The following is a 19,311-nucleotide window of genomic DNA, read 5'->3' as shown; positions in this document are numbered from 1 at the left end:
GATGATAATTCTTGAGTAGTCGCACCTACTGAATGGGGCGTAGCACTACTACAACAACGTCAACTAAGTAGATTATTGAAAGACAAAGTCTTCTCTCGACGAACAAAAACTAAATTCAAATTGGCTCTCATGAAATTCAATTAAATTTCGCCCTCAGCTTCAGCATCCTCTCACCGTCTGAGAATGTTACCCTAAGAATAAACGAAAACCTATATTTCACTTTTGTTAAAATATTTTTTCAACAAACAAAGGAGGAAGTGCTGAAATAAACTGAAATCGTATGGTATCTATTATAACACATTATACCACTTAATATATTTATTTAATTTTTTTCTATTTTTCGTTTAGTCTCAATATCATCAAGGAGCGCAGCGTAGCGTAGTATTCGCTCATCGCCTGAACCAATGGAAGAAAAGCCGGAGCTACGAACGCTCACCGGTGATGCAGGCATTGATGGTGGCTTTGCATTTGTTGTTTTATCATTCTTAATTCACATAGTATTTGGACGCCGTGGTAAGGATAGATGCGTGTAAGACCTAGCTTCTTTGGATAGCATTTTCGTACGCCTGGGCTGAGGATCGCATGAAGCACAACGCAGCAGGGGATTGCGTAGCACTGAAAAAAGAAGAATTTTTGGAGTTACTCAAAATGTATCCAACTTTTTCAAATACAAAATAGTTTGTTTATATTTTTTATGTTGACTTACAATAATTGGACTGTGTTACAATAGGACAATATTCAAGCATGATGATTGAAGCTAACTACATAAACAAGGAAAGGGCTTATAATTTGTCTTCTTCTAGGATTATATTAAATACATTTACTAATACTAGCCGTGCTTTTTTTACATGTATATACATCTACAATTTAAAAAAAAACTCTTATCATCACTTAGATAACATTTAGGAGACCCATCTAGCGGCAACTATTGAAGAATCGTTGCAGTGAGTGTGATAATTGTGTTTAATAGCGAAGACACACACTTCTGTTGATCATAGTGTATAACGTAAAGCTGAATCGGTTACGATGAAACGTGGACACACATACTTTTGTGTCATAGAAGTGGAGAATAGTGTAGATATAAAATGCAGGGATAGATTTCAGTTGCTGAGTATAATGCATACTGAAATTTAGCAGTACTAATTTTCTGCCCAACACCTTCATAAGTGTAGATACCCTGCAAAAATTGTTGGATTAAGTGTTCTATTTCTTCATGTTGGAGTACTATAACAATACTCCTTTGCAAAGCGTTTGCGGACCACCATCAGCCGATCATTGCTCATTTTTTTACGACCGTGATCACGACACGATGACGATCGAACAGAGTTGCCAAAAGTAAAATATTGCATACAAATAACTGATAATAAAATTTTACTATGGCAACTCTGATAAAATGCAACCGCGCATTGGTTTTATGTATACATACTATAGTATAGAGAAATATTAGCTTCTTTATTCACGCAAATGCTAAATAACATAAGAATATTCGTAGAATAAAATATAAAAGTTGTATTGCCCCTCTTCTTTTACTTTCATTTTAAATTAAACTAGTATCGCCTGTGGTCGAAATTCGACCAACGTGTATTTTTTTCAACTCAGTCTATGCATCAAGTGTTGGAAATATAGCAGACTGGTCTAACCTACTTAACTTTTTCTGTAAAATTTTGAATTTTATCTAAGACTTTGTACTTTTTGATTGTATTTTCTTAAATTTTCTACAAACTTTTCACATGTAATTATAACGTTTTGGTATGGAGTTCCTTAAAAAAAAATATAAAAATTATGTTAAATCAAATGAAAATGACATAGAATTATGGTGAAATTACTTGAAATTAAGTGAAGTGAACAAGCAGTTCCATATAAAAACGCAATAAGTGAACTTAGACTTTTTTCCGGCTTTTAATGTGATCATTGTGGAAATATGAAGATTCTAATCTTCGGATAGAGCACTTACATAATTTGTCCAAATATGGCGCGCTTTTGTGCAAGAAAGTAAATATCGATATTTGGAGAGATTGTTGGATTTACAAGAGGGTGGGGCCGTGTGTAGAAGTCCACGAAAGTGGGGAAAGCTTCTGACCGCCATTCACCTGGGAATGGCCAGAGCGATTCTTTTGCATGCGGTTCAAGCAGCTCACTACTGCCGGACGCCTGCGGCCAAGTATCCTCTGGGTAGCCGCTAAAAACCCGTTTAGCGGTGAGCTAATGTGAGAAGGCGACAACCTGGCTAGGCCACTCTGACATAATCGGTTTAAGGGCTAGCCGGGGGAGATCTCATCGGCAGCGTCTGTACACCTCTAGGTGCGGCTGCAAGCGGGCGTCTGTCTTGGAGCAAGCGGCTCGCTATATAAACGTGCCAAGTAATATTTTCACCCCCGCTGAGCGGGTTGTGCGCTGGGCTTGGGACCCGCCACGTAAAACCATACTCCAACGAAATATAACAACAAGCCTCGGATAAATACACTCTCTATTGATGACGACCATGGCAAACGTTTGAAGGACAATGAACTGAGGGCATGCACCTGGAACGTCCGCTCCCTGAATGGGATTGGTGCAGATGTCCGGCTGGTTGATGTCCTCGTCAAAGCAAAATCTGACATCACCGCCATCCAAGAAATGCGTTGGACGAAGCAAGGAAGAAATAAGATCAAAAATTGTGACATATATTGGAGTGGCCATGCGAATAAGCGCAGTTTCGGCGTCGGATTCGTGATGGGAGAGAGACTTTGTCGCCAAGTGCTGGCGTTCACGCCTGTGGACGAGCGTCTCGCCGCTATCCGAATAAAAGCAAAATTTTTTAATATATCATTCATCTGCGCCCATGCGCCGACAGAGGAGAAAGACGATGAGGCGAAAGACACTTTTTATGAACAATTAGAACGCACATACGAGCGCTGCCCCCGTCATGATATAAAAGTCGTGCTTGGCGACTTTAACGCCAGGGTGGGCAAAGAAGGTGTTTTTGGCTCTACAGTCGGAAAGTTCAGCCTACACAATGAAACTTCTCCTAACGGACTGAGGCTGATTGACTTTGCCGGTGCTCGAAACATGGTCATATCCAGCACGAGGTTCATGCATAAAAAGATACATCAAGCTACATGGCTGTCTCCTGATCGAAATACTCGCAATCAGATCGATCACGTTGTGATAGACGGACGGCATGCCTCCAGTGTTTTAGATGTCCGCACGATCCGAGGACCTAACATCGACTCGGACCATTATCTCGTTGCAGCCAAAATACGCACCCGCCTCAACGCGGCTAAAACCAAGGAACAAAACACACAAGGAAAGCTAGACGTCCAAAAGCTTCAATCACAATAGACTGCCAATGATTTCGCAACTCGACTCTCACACCTGCTCTCTGAGAGCACAACTCATCCTGAAGGAATACAGGAGCAGTGGGAGGATATCTCCAAAGCACTTCGAACTGCTGCCGAGGAAAAAAATGGTTACCGGCGGCCACGAAAAAACAACTGGTATGATGAAAAATGCCACGTTGCAACTGAAAGAAAAGACGCTGCCTACAGGGCTACGTTAAAAGCGGGCGCGACAAGAGGAGTGTGTGAACGCTATCGTGAGTTGAAAAGGGAAGCGAGACGCCTTTTCAGGAAGAAAAAAGCAGAAGCAGAAAGGCGTGAGTGCGAGGAGCTTGAGCTGCTAGCCACCAGGAATAACCCGAAAATTCTACCAAAAAATGCGGCGACAGACGGAAGGTTTTAAGACCGGGGCAAACTCCTGTAGGAATGAAAACGGCGACCTTGTAACTGATGTCCAGAGAGTGCTTAGATTATGGAGGGAATACTTCTCTGCTCTCCTAAATGGAGGCAGCAATTCACCGCGCAGAGATGAAGAACCCGATCCCGCAATCGATGATGATGGAGTATATGTCCCCCCGCCCGATTATGACGAAGTTAGAATAGCAATAACCAGATTGAAAAACAACAAGGCCGTGGGCGCTGATGGATTGCATGCGGAGCTATTCAAGTTCGGCGGCGAGGAGTTGGTAAGGCGCATGCAGCAGCTTCTTAGCAAAATATGGGCAGACGAAAGCATGCCCGACGGTTGGAATCTAATTATTCTTTGCCCAGTCCACAAGAAGGGGGATACTGCAAAACGCACCAACTATCGTGGAATCAGCCTTCTTAATATCGCATATAAGGTCCTTTCAAGTGTATTGTGCGAAAGATTGAAGCCCACCGTGAACCGGCTGATTGGACCTTATCAGTGCGGCTTCAGACCTGGTGAATCTACCATCGACCAGATTTTCACAATGCGCCAAATCTTGGAAAAAACCCGTGAAAAGAGAATCGACACACATTACCTCCTTGTCGACTTTAAAGCCGCCTTCGACAGCACGAAAAGGAGCTGCCTATATGCCGCTATGTCTGAATTTGGTTTCCCCGCAAAACTTATACGGCTGTGCAAAATGACGTTGAGCAACACCATCAGCTCAGTCAGAATTGGGAAGGACCTCTCCGAGCCGTTCGAAACTAAACGAGGTTTCAGACAGGGTTACCCCCTATCATGCGATTTCTTTAATTTGATGCTGGAGAAAATTATACTAGCTGCAGAACTTAACCGCACTGGACAATATATTATACAACAACATACTATAAATATAACATACTAATAACATATATAACAATATACTATAAAAGCGTGCAATTACTGGCATATGCTGATGACATTGATATCATCGGCCTAAACACCCGCGCTGTTTGTTCTGCTTACTCCAAACTGGAAAAAGAAGCGGTAAAGATGGGTTTGATGGTGAATGAGGACAAAACGAAGTACCTGCTGTCATCGAGCAAAGAATCAGCGCATATGCGCCTTGGCAACCACGCTACTGTTGGCAGCCATAATTTCGAAATAGTAAAAGACTTCGTTTATTTGGGAACCAGCATCAACACTAGCAACAACATCAGCACTGAAATCCAGCGAAGAATCAATCTTGCCAATAAATGCTACTTGGGACTAGGTAGGCAATTGAAAAGTAAAGTCCTCTCTCGGCGAACGAAAATCATACTCTACAAGTCACTTATCGTTTTCTTCGAAATATTTATGGACCTCTACGCGTTAGCGATGGCGAGTACCGAAGAAGATTTAATGATGAGCTGTACGAGCTATACGCAGACATCAACATAGTCCAGCGAATTAAAACGCAGCGGCTGCGCTTGCTAGGCCATGTTATGCGAATGAAAGATGATGCTCCGGCCAAGAAAGTGTTTCTATCGGAACCCGCCTATGGAAGCAGAGGTAGAGGGCGGCCCCCACTCCGTTGGAAGGACCAGGTGGAAAACGATTTAAAATCCCTTGGTGTGACCAATTGGCGCCGGTTGGCGGAGCGAAGGAGCGACTGGCGCGCCTTGTTGGACGGCCATAACCGTTTAGACGGTTAAGCGCCAATTAAGTAAGTAAGTAAGTTGGATTTAGAAAAAAAATTTTTCTATTAATTATAAACAAATAGAGTAATATTTGTTAACAAAAATAGGCCTATACACTGCGGCTGATCTATACGAATCGATTAATATCACTTTTATATGATTTTACGTATGCTAACTATGCGAAACGGCCTGTCAATTGTTTGTATGGAAATTTTGTTAGCGTATTAATATATAGATTCATTCCGACACAACTCCTCCAGAGTACTTTTGCATATAATCCTCTGTGGGTGCTCCGTGGAGTACTACAGTGAAAGTACTTTGGAAAGGACTCTCACGTATTTACTCTATGGAATACTCACAAACAAAGCGAGTGTGGGATCACCTACTCCTCTTCTAGGACATTGCAATGTTAATTTGAGCACATTTTTTGTATGAATACAGATTAGTTTTGGAACACTCCTATACTCCTAAAGGAGTATTCCTTACACTATTTATAGAGTACTCGCGTTTTTTGAAGGGTATTCAGTTATTCATTTCGCAGTCCCTATAAAGTTAAAGTGCATATGTATATATGTGCATGTAAAAAAAGAACAGCTAATATTAAACTACATTTGTTTGTTGATACATCGTTTTTAGTTAGATAAAATCTAAATAACGATTTATTCATGTACATATATTAAATAGTTTTAAACAACATTTATACACAATTATCTTACAAATACAACATAAAATATTTAAATTTTTTGGTTTGTGAAATCGTTATTATGATGACATTTTACTTGGACAGTGCAAATGTTTTTTGGGTACATAAGCGGCGATGATGTGTGTTTGTATGTACAAGGATACTGCATTTTTTTTGCCTGTCTGGACTTCCTAATTATCTGATTGATTAGTGGACAACTGACGAGCGGTGAATGTGGTTTCTGTGTGTAGGAAAAACAAATACAAATTGTAACAGATTAAATTAAAATATGAAAAAAGTTCAAGCATAATTTAAATACATATACGTGTTCTTATCTATAACAGTAACAAATTTTTCCCTAAAATCCTTTGGGAGAAATCTATACGTGTTCTTTCTCACTCACATAACTTCCTTAGGTCTCAATACTCCAACTCCAAACTCGTATCCCTCAATCTAGCTCTCAATGCTAGAACCACAAAGTTAAAACTGGAATTCCCTTTTAATACTACGCTTTAACCATGAGAGAAGAAAACGAGCCGATCTATAGCCGACAGCCATATATTACATGGGCTGAAAAACTTTACTCAGAATCCCTTAGCAGAAGTTTTAAATTCCGTGTGGTTTTCTAAATATTTTTACCTGAAAGTTTAATATGCCCAAGGTTTTTGGCCACTAATTTTTATTACAAAATAACAAAGTATCAACGCAACTATTTTTCTTGAAAATGTAGCTTTTTTTGAGGGCTGTGGTTACGATCTGAAATATTGCTATTTACACTATAAAAGGTTTGTAATACTTTCTCCATACAACATTTCTTCTACTTTTAGACACGTTAATCACTTAATAGCTGCATGGAGCCGGGTTCATCAAACCATGGATATTCGAAATGAAACTATATCAAACAAATAAAACAAAATATTTTCATTAAAACAAGTAAGGAAGGCTAAGTTCGGGTATAACCGAACATTACGTACTCAGCTGCAAAATTACAGTTTGCAAAACTTTTAACTTCTTTTAAAAGTGGGCGGTGCCACTCCCATTGTCCAAGATTTTACTAATTTGCAATTCTACGTCATAAGGTCAACCCACCTACCAAGTTTCATCGCTTTATACGGTAATGAATTATCGCATTTTTTCGGAATTTTCGATATCGAAAAAGTGGGCGTGGTTATAGTTTCGATTTCGTTCATTTTAAATAGCGACCTGATCATTAGGATGCCTCAAAATTTACTCAAGTTATCGTGTTCACGGACATACGGACGGACGGACGGACATGGCAAAATGAATTTCTGTGAGCTCTGCTCAGCTGAGTACATTATTCCAACTGCTGCACTACCCAAACTTAATATACGAATGTCCACCTGAAAGTGTGCTATATTGCTTTTGTTCGCAGCGTTCAAGGACGTAGAGTACAAAACTTATATATCTATATATCACATGTAAATATCGAGAAAAATTAAAATTGTTTGAGAGAGAAATAATTTCGGTGCATCACCGCAGTGACGTGCATCCTTGATAACAGCGATAAACCAGATGGGTGCCTCCTAGCGAGGAAAGTCACTTAACAGGCGAATTTTAACTGATCGGGGATGGTTGCAGCTTGCGGTTCAATCGCAATGCATTACAACCTTTATCTAAACCTACTGTGCTCGATCTTTCCGCATTTTACTGTATGTAGAGGCTCCTAATTCTATATAACGAAGGGATTAAGAGCCATGCCACCTGGATGGGAGAGATCGCCTTGCAAGAGCCAGCTCGCAAAAGCGACAGATTTGTGATTCGAGTAGATTTTACCTACCTTGATGGTATTGTGGACTACAGTATATAATACGCAGAGAGAGAGAGAGAGAGTTCGTAGGTCCTCTCTTCTTAGATTAATGAGTTTTGTGACACTCTCGTTTCTGGGAGTGTAAACAACTTTGGCTTTTTTATGCTATGCTTAAATACGAGATATGTTTCTTTACATAAGATTAACCAAACGGTTCTTTTATATCTAAAGGATGAACATTTTTATAAAGAGTCATCACATAAAATCTCATTCTTATATACAAGGCGATTACGTGGTAGCTAAACAAGCAATTCAACGTTCTAACGACCCGTTGTAGACGCAAAGTACCTTTTAACCGCAATAAAACTTGAATAGAGCTCCACCAAGCTTTTTAAGGGTTTCCAAGTGCAAAATATATATTATGAGAGGAGAATACTGTCGGCGTGGTCATATGAAGTCGCGCTGGTCCGACGTTAGGCGCCATACGCCAACAAAACGAATGCAGTTCTGCAAAGGTTTAAGAGGAACAAAGATCTTTAGAAGATCCAAGTGTAATTGCAGTGATATTGGAAATTAAGTTTCGATGCTCGGCCAATGAATATAAACATTTGTTTGTTGACCAAACGGAAGAGCCCGGTTAAGTTTGAGGACTTTTGCTTTACAAAAAGTATGTTCTCTTGGCAACAACTCTACATTCAACCCTATTTGCACCTTCTGACTATCATAGGACCGACACACAGTACCTCTTCAACCATATCTTTCTGTAGTCCGCATTTACTACATCTATTGTCACTAACAATACCTAATTTATACTGCTACCATTTTATCTCACCATACCTGACTGAGACGTTTGCGAGGTGTTCGCGGTCCTTTTAAGTGCCGTATATGCCAATATGACCGCGGATTTAACATAGATGTATGTTTACCCTTATGCAAAATCTTTTTTTATAGATTGTCTGAACAACACGCTCTTGGATAAGGTGTAAATTAAAGAGTTTAGGAATCTTATGCGTTTGGCATACCTGATGTAAGAGGTGTCTATCCGCACACTCAAAGGTTCGAGGAGTTAGAAAATTTCGTTCCCGAAGCAGTTGAGCTATATCCGCAATACTCCCATAACTTTCGGGACATGGTACAGATATTTGTTCAATTCACCCGACACAGGACTACTGTCACCAACGTGGCATGGCTGCATTGTAAAAAGGCAGAAGAGGCGGTGTAGCTCGTTCAGTGCGATTCATATCTAAGTACTTGGAGCAATTCTTACTCGAAAGCCTTTTGTAGCTCATTGAAAAATGCTCAAATATTTAAACTTAACGGAATGGATATGGACAAAATTATTAACCTGACTTTTAAGAGACTCATCATTTGTTCCCAGATGATCTTAATTTTTTAAACCACGAGTTGTAATATCAACTCGACGAGGCAGAGCAAATTGGACTCATGAATAGACCGACAAATCAGGCAATGAACGCCAACGCGAAAGCATTTTTGTGGGACGCCTTTATTAAGACACATATTTTTTTTGCTTTGTAGAGCAAATTGTGTGAATTTTAAGGAAAACACTTCGACACCATAAATATTTTTTGTTCACAAAACTCACCTGGTGTTCTAAAGCCTTCCTGGATTTTATAAATCTCATTCAACTCTCTCGCACTGCACAGAGGCGTATCCACTTGTGTAGTTTCGTTGAAGCGAGCATAATCAATCTCATAAGCTTGACGATCCTTATTATACAAAACCACTGGATCAAAACGATGTCCCCATAATATTTCCGTATTAAGATAACTGGAGCGCGCCTGCGTCGATTGACCAGTTGATTCAACGGTACCTTCCAAAACAACAACCAATTCAAATTTATCCTGCAATATATCGGTAGCAGACATATTGTAAAATGGTGAATTCTCATCAATTTTATGTTCGATAATCATTGGCCAAATGAAAAACAAATCCGCACCAGACTCATCAGCACCAATTTCTAGCTCCGTAAAATGCTGCGACATAACCTCACCCTCTTTCGTGGTGCGCGTACGTATGAGTTGAGCGCGTACTGTAGCACCAATGATGTGTGACTTACGCATATCACCCACGCGGAACATCAACGACAGACCACCATCGCGTTGACAAATCACAGCATATTTAGAGAAGAGCAATGTTTGTGCGCGTTGTTTGGCGCGTGTCATCTTAGCAAAGACAATGCCACCCATAAAAGCGGAAGACATAACGCCATATATCGACTGAAAGCACATCATAAATATAGCCTCAGGACATTCTTCGGAAGTGGTGCGCACACCATAGCCGATAGTGTGTTGAGTTTCAATCGAGAATAGAAAGCATGAGGTAAAGCCGTGTATAGCTGAAACGCAAGGTGTCCAACCGGACTCCTCTGAAAGACGTGAGTAAGACAAAAGACGTGAAAAATTATCTATTCGATTTATGATGAAGTATCTGCTTATACCTTGATGTTCAGGCAAATGAAGCTCTTCCAAGTCGCCATGTGTAAATATGATTAACCACCAGAGTAACGCAAAGAATAGCCAAGAGAGTATGAAAGAGAGCGCAAATACGAGCAGCGTCCAGCGCCATTGTGAATCGACAAGCGTTGTATAGAGATCCTGCATGAAGCGCAAACGCCGTCGCATCAGATTCTTTTGTAAAATATTGCAATCACCATTTTTGAAGACAGCACGTCGTCGAACTTTTCGCATGCTACCCGGACGAAAGTTGCGCGATCTATAGCAGGTAAGATTTCAAAAGTATTTTGTTAGTACTGGAAATAAAAATCAATTTAACAAAGTAGGCCGAATAAACTTCTAGTAAAATTCAGAGGGACAAGTTTGTGAGATATCACTCTTCTTAAGAATACGTGAGCTTATGGAATTCTCTTGGCTTTCTGTTGATGTTTAATTTATGTTAGGTCGAGTGACAACTACCTGCGGTTGAAAAAGCTCATTTGGGCAGCGTTAAGAGTAGAGATGATACCGTTTCAGCTTTAATTACTTAGATAGCTGGTGCAGTGTAAAGTCATATTCCCCCATTTAACAGGAACACATGAGAGCCCCAGCGGGTTAAGGGGTTAGAATATACCCGCGGTAGGTATGCCTGTCGTAAGAGGTGACTAAAATACCAAATATATTGAAGGGGTTGTAAAGCGTAACCCTTTAAAGGGGTTGCCAGCACAATATATAGCTTCTCCACCCCAATTGTCAAACTCACCTATCCGTGGCGAATCCTGTTTCATTAAAAGCCGAGGCTCTGGCGACCCCGAACTCCTCATGGATCTAGAGGGTGGGAGAACGGTATGGCCAGAAGGTCGCATGTGGTCATAACAAATCGTTCCCGAGATGGTCGGGCTTGGTACTGCAACGTACCGGATATGCATTCGGCAAAGGACCGCCAACAACCATAACACTCCCCAAAGCCTTCGGGGAGTGTCCTTATCGCTACAACAACAGGTACTGATTGCTCAGCGTTTTCTCACTTCATTCGGATCTATATGTGCAAGAACAGACAAAAAGAAGCCAACGAAATTTCGAGTTCCTGTCTTCATAATAAGTTCTCTTTTGAAACAAAATACAACCGTATCAGTTGTCAGTATATTGACATGCTACGGGACTCAGACTCACTTATCTTAAAATAGTACTAGAGAAAAAGAAGCGAGGTCAGGTTTTCCCAGATCCTCGATTGCATAGCTGCTGATAGTATATTACCGATTATATCTCCGAGGAAATGTTACATTACCAAACGGTAGTAACACTATCCTCTTTAACTTTGGTCACTTCCATTCGAAAGTCATAGTGCAGTTTGAACCTTTGGCGTACAAACAACTCCTACCACCCCCAGATACCAACTTTTGGCAGTACTAGCAGTATCCAGTGCGTTTCATTAGACAAGCAGCCCATAGAAAAGTATCGGTCTTACCATCCAATTTAGAATCGTCTGGTTAAAATAACTAGTTCCTTTTGTCAGGGCTCAGAGCGTCTACATTTGAAGTCTACGTTTAGACACCTAGATACCTTACATGCATAATCTCTGCCTGTGGATGGCTTCAGCAAACCATGGAGGTTCAGTATACCATCATTTTAAACTAATTAAGCAAAACATTTAAGTTGAAGGAAATTAAAAGGCCAGTTAATGGTGACTTAACCATAACCAGATAAAACAGCTTATCGAACCAATATTATGGAAATCAATGTAATCGATTAGTGGTGCCATACCATAACGCTAAAGCCATAACCATACCATAGCCAAACAATTGGTTTTTGGGTTTTCGCCACATCCATAACCTAAAAATAGTTGAGTTGGAGAATTTATTAACTTTTTGTAGATTTTATCTGTTTTTTTCGGATACGTTTTGACTAAAAGACTTTGTGGTATATGTTTGAAATTTTTGCGTTTTCTTCATTTTTATGAAATTTTCACGATTTTTAGTTTAAGGCACCAATAACTGATGCCAATTTGATATAGATAAGTGAAAATATGGTTATGACTATGGCGTTATGGCTATGTCAACCTTAACTGGGGCTTAAACTGGCTACTTTGTTTCACAATCCTAACCATAACGAAAGAATACCTGAGTGGAAGAATAGCTTATATATTATTTCTAATTGCTGTTTTTATGTGCAGGTCCCTTTTTCGCTTTTATTTGGAATCCAAATCTATAAATAAAGCTTCGGTTGTAAAGATGGAGATTCGTGCGATTAGCGAGTTTTGAGCATTATTGGTCGTAGTGCTTTTGTTTAACTATATTTTACTAAAATAATTTGTTAAAAATAAACGATTGTGAGCACACAAAGAAATCTATTATGTTGAATTTTGATGATAATTTGTTTTCGTGGCGAAGTTACGTAGGGTATGCACCGAAAACGTGTTTTTCGTACCCTTGTACAAGAATATTTCGAAAAGGAGAACCAAATTAAAAAGTCTAACGCGATATTCAGATTCAGTGATCGGGTCATCGGTTCATATCAAGGTCTAAACTTTTTACCAATTTTTCGGCCTGTGTAATCGTCATAGGCCACGTAAGTCCTGAAGGTCGTTTTCGAATCGCACCAATGCTGTTCTAGGCTCTTGCTCACAAAATAAAAGTTTGAAGACCCAAAAATGTCCGCGAAAGGGGATTATATGTTTTAAGTATTTTCTACACGGTTTTACAGTTTTTATACAGGAAAGTGCTCTCAATTTTAGACTGAGATTTCTGGCAACGAGATATTTCCAACTATTAATGTTAAATTAATACCAATGCTAAAAATTTATGTTTCACACTTTGTTCTGGTCTCACAAATGCTTAAAATTCTCCGTATCCAAATCCAATGAACTTTTTCATCGTAAATAATGACCGTTGGAATTCCTGTACACATTTATAAAGATTTTTCGTCTCTGAAACATCCGTTTTTGTGCAAATTTTAAGATACCTACGCACTGTACGGAGATTTAATATTCTAAATCTATTTTCACGAAATTGCGCCTAATTAGCAGTGTGCCTAAAACTAGGTAGCGTAAACGCACTAAGTCAATGATCAGCGGAACGGATCTAGCGGGCTAAGTAACCAACACACACGTACATTACTTTACCTGCGCTATATATATATTTACTGAAGATCATCGCGCCTGATAATATGCAAGCTTTATGTAATAAACTTACCATAAGTTTATAGCAACGGCATGCAATTTATCTTACTCATGTGTAAATAAGTTCAATGTCAACGCTGAAATAACCGTCTTACATATTAAGCCCGTTGTTTAGTACAAGCTCAACTCAGTTTGTCAGTTAAACTACGCTTAAACTTTCTATCCAGATTTTCTGTGCACTTTAATAAGGGTCACCATGCGTCACGGAAATCCGGGACATGTCCCGGATTTTGATGAAATGTCCCGCTGTCCCGCTGTCCCGGATATTTCCGAAAAGTCCCGGATTTTACTAAATTCGAAGTAAGACGAGAAAAAACTTGCGAATCCGAATGTGGTTTGTTTTTCTGAGATTTTGAAAATCGTTCAATTCTTTTTTTCAACTGTGAGCGAGTACTTTCATTACTAAATTCACAATGGACGGACGAAAGGAATCGTTCCGATGTGGAAACATGACGCACATTATAATCGTGCATTTAATTTTGTAACCTTGACGTGCCATTATTTGTTCAACATTTGTCAGAACCTATGAATGTTAAACTTCTAAAACAAATTGCTAGTTCAAAGAAGTATGGACTGAGTAAAAAAAAAGTGGACAAAGATTCCACTGAAATTTAAATTTAATTTGTACTCTGAAGATTAGGCTGAAGCTTTCATATTTTTTTGGTTCAATTTCCTTTCTACTGCATTTTGCAGTCACATACTCGTATTTCGATAAACAATTCTGTTCCATCGAAATCTGTATTATAAAATTCACCCAAGTTCAAACAATTGCTATCCGAAGTCGTAATATCCTTGTTTAACAAATTTTCAACGTCTAAGAGAAATCCAAATCTAAAACAAGTAAGGAAGGCTAAGTTCGGGTGTAACCGAACATTACATACTCAGCTGAGAGCTATGGAGACAAAGTAAGGGAAAATCACCATGTAGGAAAATCAACCTAGGCTAACCCTGGAATGTGTTTGTATGACATGTGTATCAAATGGAAGGTATTAAAGAGTATTTTAAGAGGGCCATAGTTCTATAGGTGGACGCCATTTAGGGACATCGCCATAAAGGTGGACCAGGACTGACTCTAGAATTTATTTGTACGATATGGGTATCAAATGAAAGGGGTTAATGAGTATTTTAAAAGGGCGTGGGGCTTAGTTCTATAGGTGGACACCTTTTCGAGATATCGCCATAAAGGTGGTCCAGGGATGACTCTAGAATTTGTTTGTACGATATGGGTATCAAATGAAAGGTGTTAATGAGTTTTTTAAAAGGGCGTGGGCCTTAGTTCTATAGGTGGACACCTTTTCGAGATATCGCCATAAAGGTAGATCAGGGGTGACTCTAGAATTTGTTTGTACGATATGGGTATCAAATGAAAGGTGTTAATGAGTTTTTTAAAAGGGCGTGGGCCTTAGCTCTATTGGTGGACGCCCTTTCGAGATATCGCCATAAAGGTGGTCCAGGGGTGACTCTAGAATTTGTTTGTATAATATGGGTATCAAACGAAAGGTGTTAATGAGTATTTTAAAAGGGAGTGGGCCATAGTTCTATGGGTGGACGCCTTTTCGAGATATGGCCATAAAGGTGGACCAGGGGTGACTCTAGAATTTGTTTGTACGATATGGGTATCAAATGAAAGGTGTTAATGAGTATTTTAAAAGGGAGTGGGCCTTAGTTCTATAGGCGGACTCCTTTTCGAGCTTTCGCCATAAAGGTGGTCCAGGGATGACTCTAGAATTTGTTTGTACGATATGGGTATCAAATGAAAGGTGTTAATGAGTTTTTTAAAAGGGCGTGGGCCTTAGCTCTATTGGTGGACGCCCTTTCGAGATATCGCCATAAAGGTGGTCCAGGGATGACTCTAGAATTTGTTTGTACGATATGGGTATCAAATGAAAGGTGTTAATGAGTTTTTTAAAAGGGCGTGGGCCTTAGCTCTATTGGTGGACGCCCTTTCGAGATATCGCCATAAAGGTGGTCCAGGGGTGACTCTAGAATTTGTTTGTATAATATGGGTATCAAACGAAAGGTGTTAATGAGTATTTTAAAAGGGAGTGGGCCATAGTTCTATGGGTGGACGCCTTTTCGAGATATGGCCATAAAGGTGGACCAGGGGTGACTCTAGAATTTGTTTGTACGATATGGGTATCAAATGAAAGGTGTTAATGAGTATTTTAAAAGGGAGTGGGCCTTAGTTCTATAGGCGGACTCCTTTTCGAGCTTTCGCCATAAAGGTGGACCAGGGGTGACTCTATAATTTGTTTGTACGATATGGGTATCAAACGAAAGGTGTTAATGATTATTTTAAACGGGAGTGGGCCTTAGTTCTATAGGTGAACGCCTTTTCGAAATATCGCCATAAAGGTGGACCAGGGGTGACTCTAGAAATTGTTTGTACAATATGGGTATCAAACGAAAGGTGTTAATGATTATTTTAAAAGGGAGTGGGCCTTAGTTCTATAGGTGAACGCCTTTTCGAAATATCGCCATAAAGGTGGACCAGGGGTGACTCTAGAATTTGTTTGTACGATATGGGTATCAAATGAAAGGTGTTATTGAGTTTTTTAAAAGGGCGTGGGGCTTAGTTCTATTGGTGGACGCCCTTTCGAGATATCGCCATAAAGGTGGACCAGGGGTGACTCTAGAATTTGTTTGTACAATATGGGTATGAAACGAAAGGTGTTAATGAGTACTTTAAAAGGGAGTGGGCGATAGTTCTATGGGTGGACGCCTTTTCGAGATATCGCCATAAAGGTGGACCAGGGGTGACTCTAGAATTTGTTTGTACAATATGGGTATGAAACGAAAGGTGTTAATGAGTACTTTAAAAGGGAGTGGGCCATAGTTCTATGGGTGGACGCCTTTTCGAGATATCGCCATAAAGGTGGACCAGGGGTGACTCTAGAATTTGTTTGTACGATATGGGTATCAAATGAAAGGTGTTAATGAGTATTTTAAAAGGGAGTGGGCATTAGTTCTATAGGCGGACTCCTTTTCGAGATATCGCCATAAAGGTGGACCAGGGGTGACTCTAGAATGCGTTTGTACGGCATGGGTATCAAATGAAAGGTGTTAATGGGTATTTTAAAAGGGAGTGGGCCTTAGTTCTATAGGCGGACTCCTTTTCGAGATATCGCCATAAAGGTGGACCAGGGGTGACTCTATAATGTGTTTGTACGATATGGGTATCAAATATAATAATATAATAAAGGTATTAATGAGGGTTTTAAAAGGAAGTGGTGGTAGTTGTATATGTGAAGGCGTTTTCGAGATATCGACCAAAATGTGGTACCGCTAATTTATTTATATATGTAATACCACGAACAGTATTCCTGCAAAGATTCCAAGGGCTTTTGATTTCGCCCTTTAGAACTTTTTCATTTTCTTCTACTTAATATGGTAGGTGTCACACCCATTTTAAAAATTTGTTTTCTAAAGTTATATTTTGCGTCAATAAACCAATCCAATTGCCATATTTCATCCCTTTTTTCGTATTTGGTATAGAATTATGGCATTTTTTCATTTTTCGTAATTTTCGTTATCGAAAAGGGGGGCGGGGGATTTCGGCTATTTTTTATACCATTACAAAGTGAGTTCAGATAATTACATGAACTGAGTTTAGTAAAGATATATCGATTTTTGCTCAAGTTATCGTGTTAACGGCCGAGTGGAAGGACAGACGGACGACTGTGTATAAAAACTTGGCCTGGCTTCAACCGATTTCACCCTTTTTCACAGAAAACAGTTACCGTCATAGAATCTAAGCCCCTACCAAATTTCACAGGGATTGGTAAATTTTTGTTCGACTTATGGCATTAAAAGTATCCTAGACAAATTAAATCAAAAAGGGCTGAACTACGCCCATTGTGAAATTTTCTTTTATATTTGTATTTTTTGCACCATATCATTACTGGAGTTGAATGTTGACATAATTTACTTATATACAGTAAAGATATTAACGTTTTTTTTTTAATTTGACTTTAAAATTTTTTTTTTAAATGGGCGTGGTCGTTCTCCGATTTTGCTAATTTTTAATTATATTTTTGCTAATTAATTATATATAGAAATAGGAGTAACGTTCCTGCCAAATTTCATCATGATATCTTTAACGACTGCCAAATTACAGCTTGTAAAACTTCTAAATTACCTGCTTTTAAAAGTGGGCGGTGCCACGCCCATTGTCCAAAGTTTTACTAATTTTATATTCTGCGTCATAAGTTCAACTCACCTACCAAGTTTCATCGCTTTATCCGTCTTTGGTAAGGAATTATCGCACTTTTTCCGTTTTTCGAAATTTTCGATATCGAAAAAGTGGAGTGGTTATAGTATGATATCCTATATAGTATGAACCTACATACCAAATTTCATCAAGATACCTCAAAATTTACTCAAGTTATCCTGTTAACGGACGGACGGACGGACGGACGGACATGGCTCAATCAATTTTTTTTTCGATTCTGATAATTTTGATATATGGAAGTCTATATCTATCTCGATTCCTTTATACCTGTACAACCAACCGTTATCCAATCAAAGTTAATATACTCTGTGAGCTCTGCTCAACTGAGTATAATTAAAGTCATTAAGTCATGTAAATCTTTTAAGTATATCTTGGAGACGATCGAGAACACTTTTCATAATGCGAGAAATTTCACATCCTACGAAAAAACCAACATCTCTAGCCGAATCTCCGGGCATTTTGCGGTGCCTTCTTACACGTTTTACTATAACAAAATCCCATTTTTACCATAAAGACTTATCTATTTCTATTGCTTTTTCACAGAGGGTGTCTCGAATTTCGGATAGTTCAATCGCCAATGATTTAAGATCATGATACGCTACTCTAGAATTCATCCCCGGATCTTGTAATATGTGCTGCACACGATCAATCCTCCTTAATTTTTCATACCAGAAACGAACTAATGTTATGAAATTAAAATTTAGTGTACTTTGCAACAGAATTGTAGCTTCGCTTCTGGTGTCACTTATGGTGTTAGTGTCCTCTGCTAACTGTTCTAAGTGTTCTACTATATTCACTAGCCCATCGACGATAACGCTAACCGCTTGTATTCTGGCGCGTGTCTCAGATTCACGTTTTTGTTGAAGCATTTTTTAATAATTCCCATCGTAACGTTGAACGTGAGAAAAAACATATATGCTTTCAATTATTCCACAACCTGTCACAAGTGTTCCGGATATACGCATGCATTTTTTAGTATAGAACATTCTTCCAGAAATTAGTTATAATAGAAATACAAATTATCCAGAAAGTTCTGCTTTGCGGCCATTTGGTGCCTCCTGTGAGTAGCACCGGCAAGATGCCCTCCTCCCCGCCCTCTTCACTACGCCACTGCTGGCTAGGTAATGTTATGCGAATGGACGAAGACGCCCCGGCCAAGAAAGTATTTCAGTCGATACCGCAGAATACCGAAGTTTGGAAGCAGAAGAAAGACCTCCAGTGAATTGGGACAGGCAGGTGGATGAAGACTTGACTTCACTTGGTGCTCCCAATTGGCGTCAGTGATCGCGAAACAGAGATAGCTGGCGTGACTTGTTACGAAATGGTCGAAATCGCTTAGGTGGTTAAGCACCAGTTAATGATGATGATGAAGACGTCGAATATGTAAAGAAAAGCCGGCTGTTGCATTATCTACTATTTATCTAGATAATGAAAAACAGTGTTGACGTACAAAAAGGCGCTGGATAAATATCTTTTAAGTGTTGTTGGGTAAACAAAATCCAGCTGCTGCTGTATCTACAATTTATCTAGATAATAAAAAAATCAAATGTCGCCGCTCTAAAACGCACACCACAAAGGCGGCCTTAAACTGTGACTGAAAAACTGCTCAGTAGTT

At 39.4% G+C, this 19,311-nt stretch overlaps 1 protein-coding gene across 5 annotated transcripts in view; it reads right to left on the bottom strand.

The window, feature by feature from the left end:
• Positions 1–258: 258 nt before the first annotated feature.
• Positions 259–19,311, bottom strand: part of Irk2 (Inwardly rectifying potassium channel 2) — a 101,491-nt gene continuing 82,438 nt past the window's right edge. For 3 of the 5 annotated variants that reach the window (XM_067758742.1, XM_067758720.1, XM_067758726.1), the window contains 3 exons: positions 10,293–10,567; positions 9,438–10,220; positions 259–615 (listed from right to left, as the gene is read on the bottom strand). In XM_067758742.1, coding sequence (XP_067614843.1) covers positions 491–615; positions 9,438–10,220; positions 10,293–10,542 — 1,158 coding nt within the window. In that variant the 5' untranslated portion in view covers positions 10,543–10,567 and the 3' untranslated portion in view covers positions 259–490. Of the gene's footprint in view, positions 616–5,979; positions 6,308–9,437; positions 10,221–10,292; positions 10,568–19,311 lie in introns of those variants that run through there. The other 2 variants (XM_067758737.1, XM_067758722.1) reach the window with 2 other exon arrangements.

Source organism: Eurosta solidaginis, chromosome 1, assembly GCF_040869045.1.
Source record: "Eurosta solidaginis isolate ZX-2024a chromosome 1, ASM4086904v1, whole genome shotgun sequence".
Lineage (NCBI taxonomy): Eukaryota > Metazoa > Arthropoda > Insecta > Diptera > Tephritidae > Eurosta > Eurosta solidaginis.
Note: the sequence above shows the minus strand (reverse complement) of the source record. Positions and strands in the feature narration are given on the sequence as shown.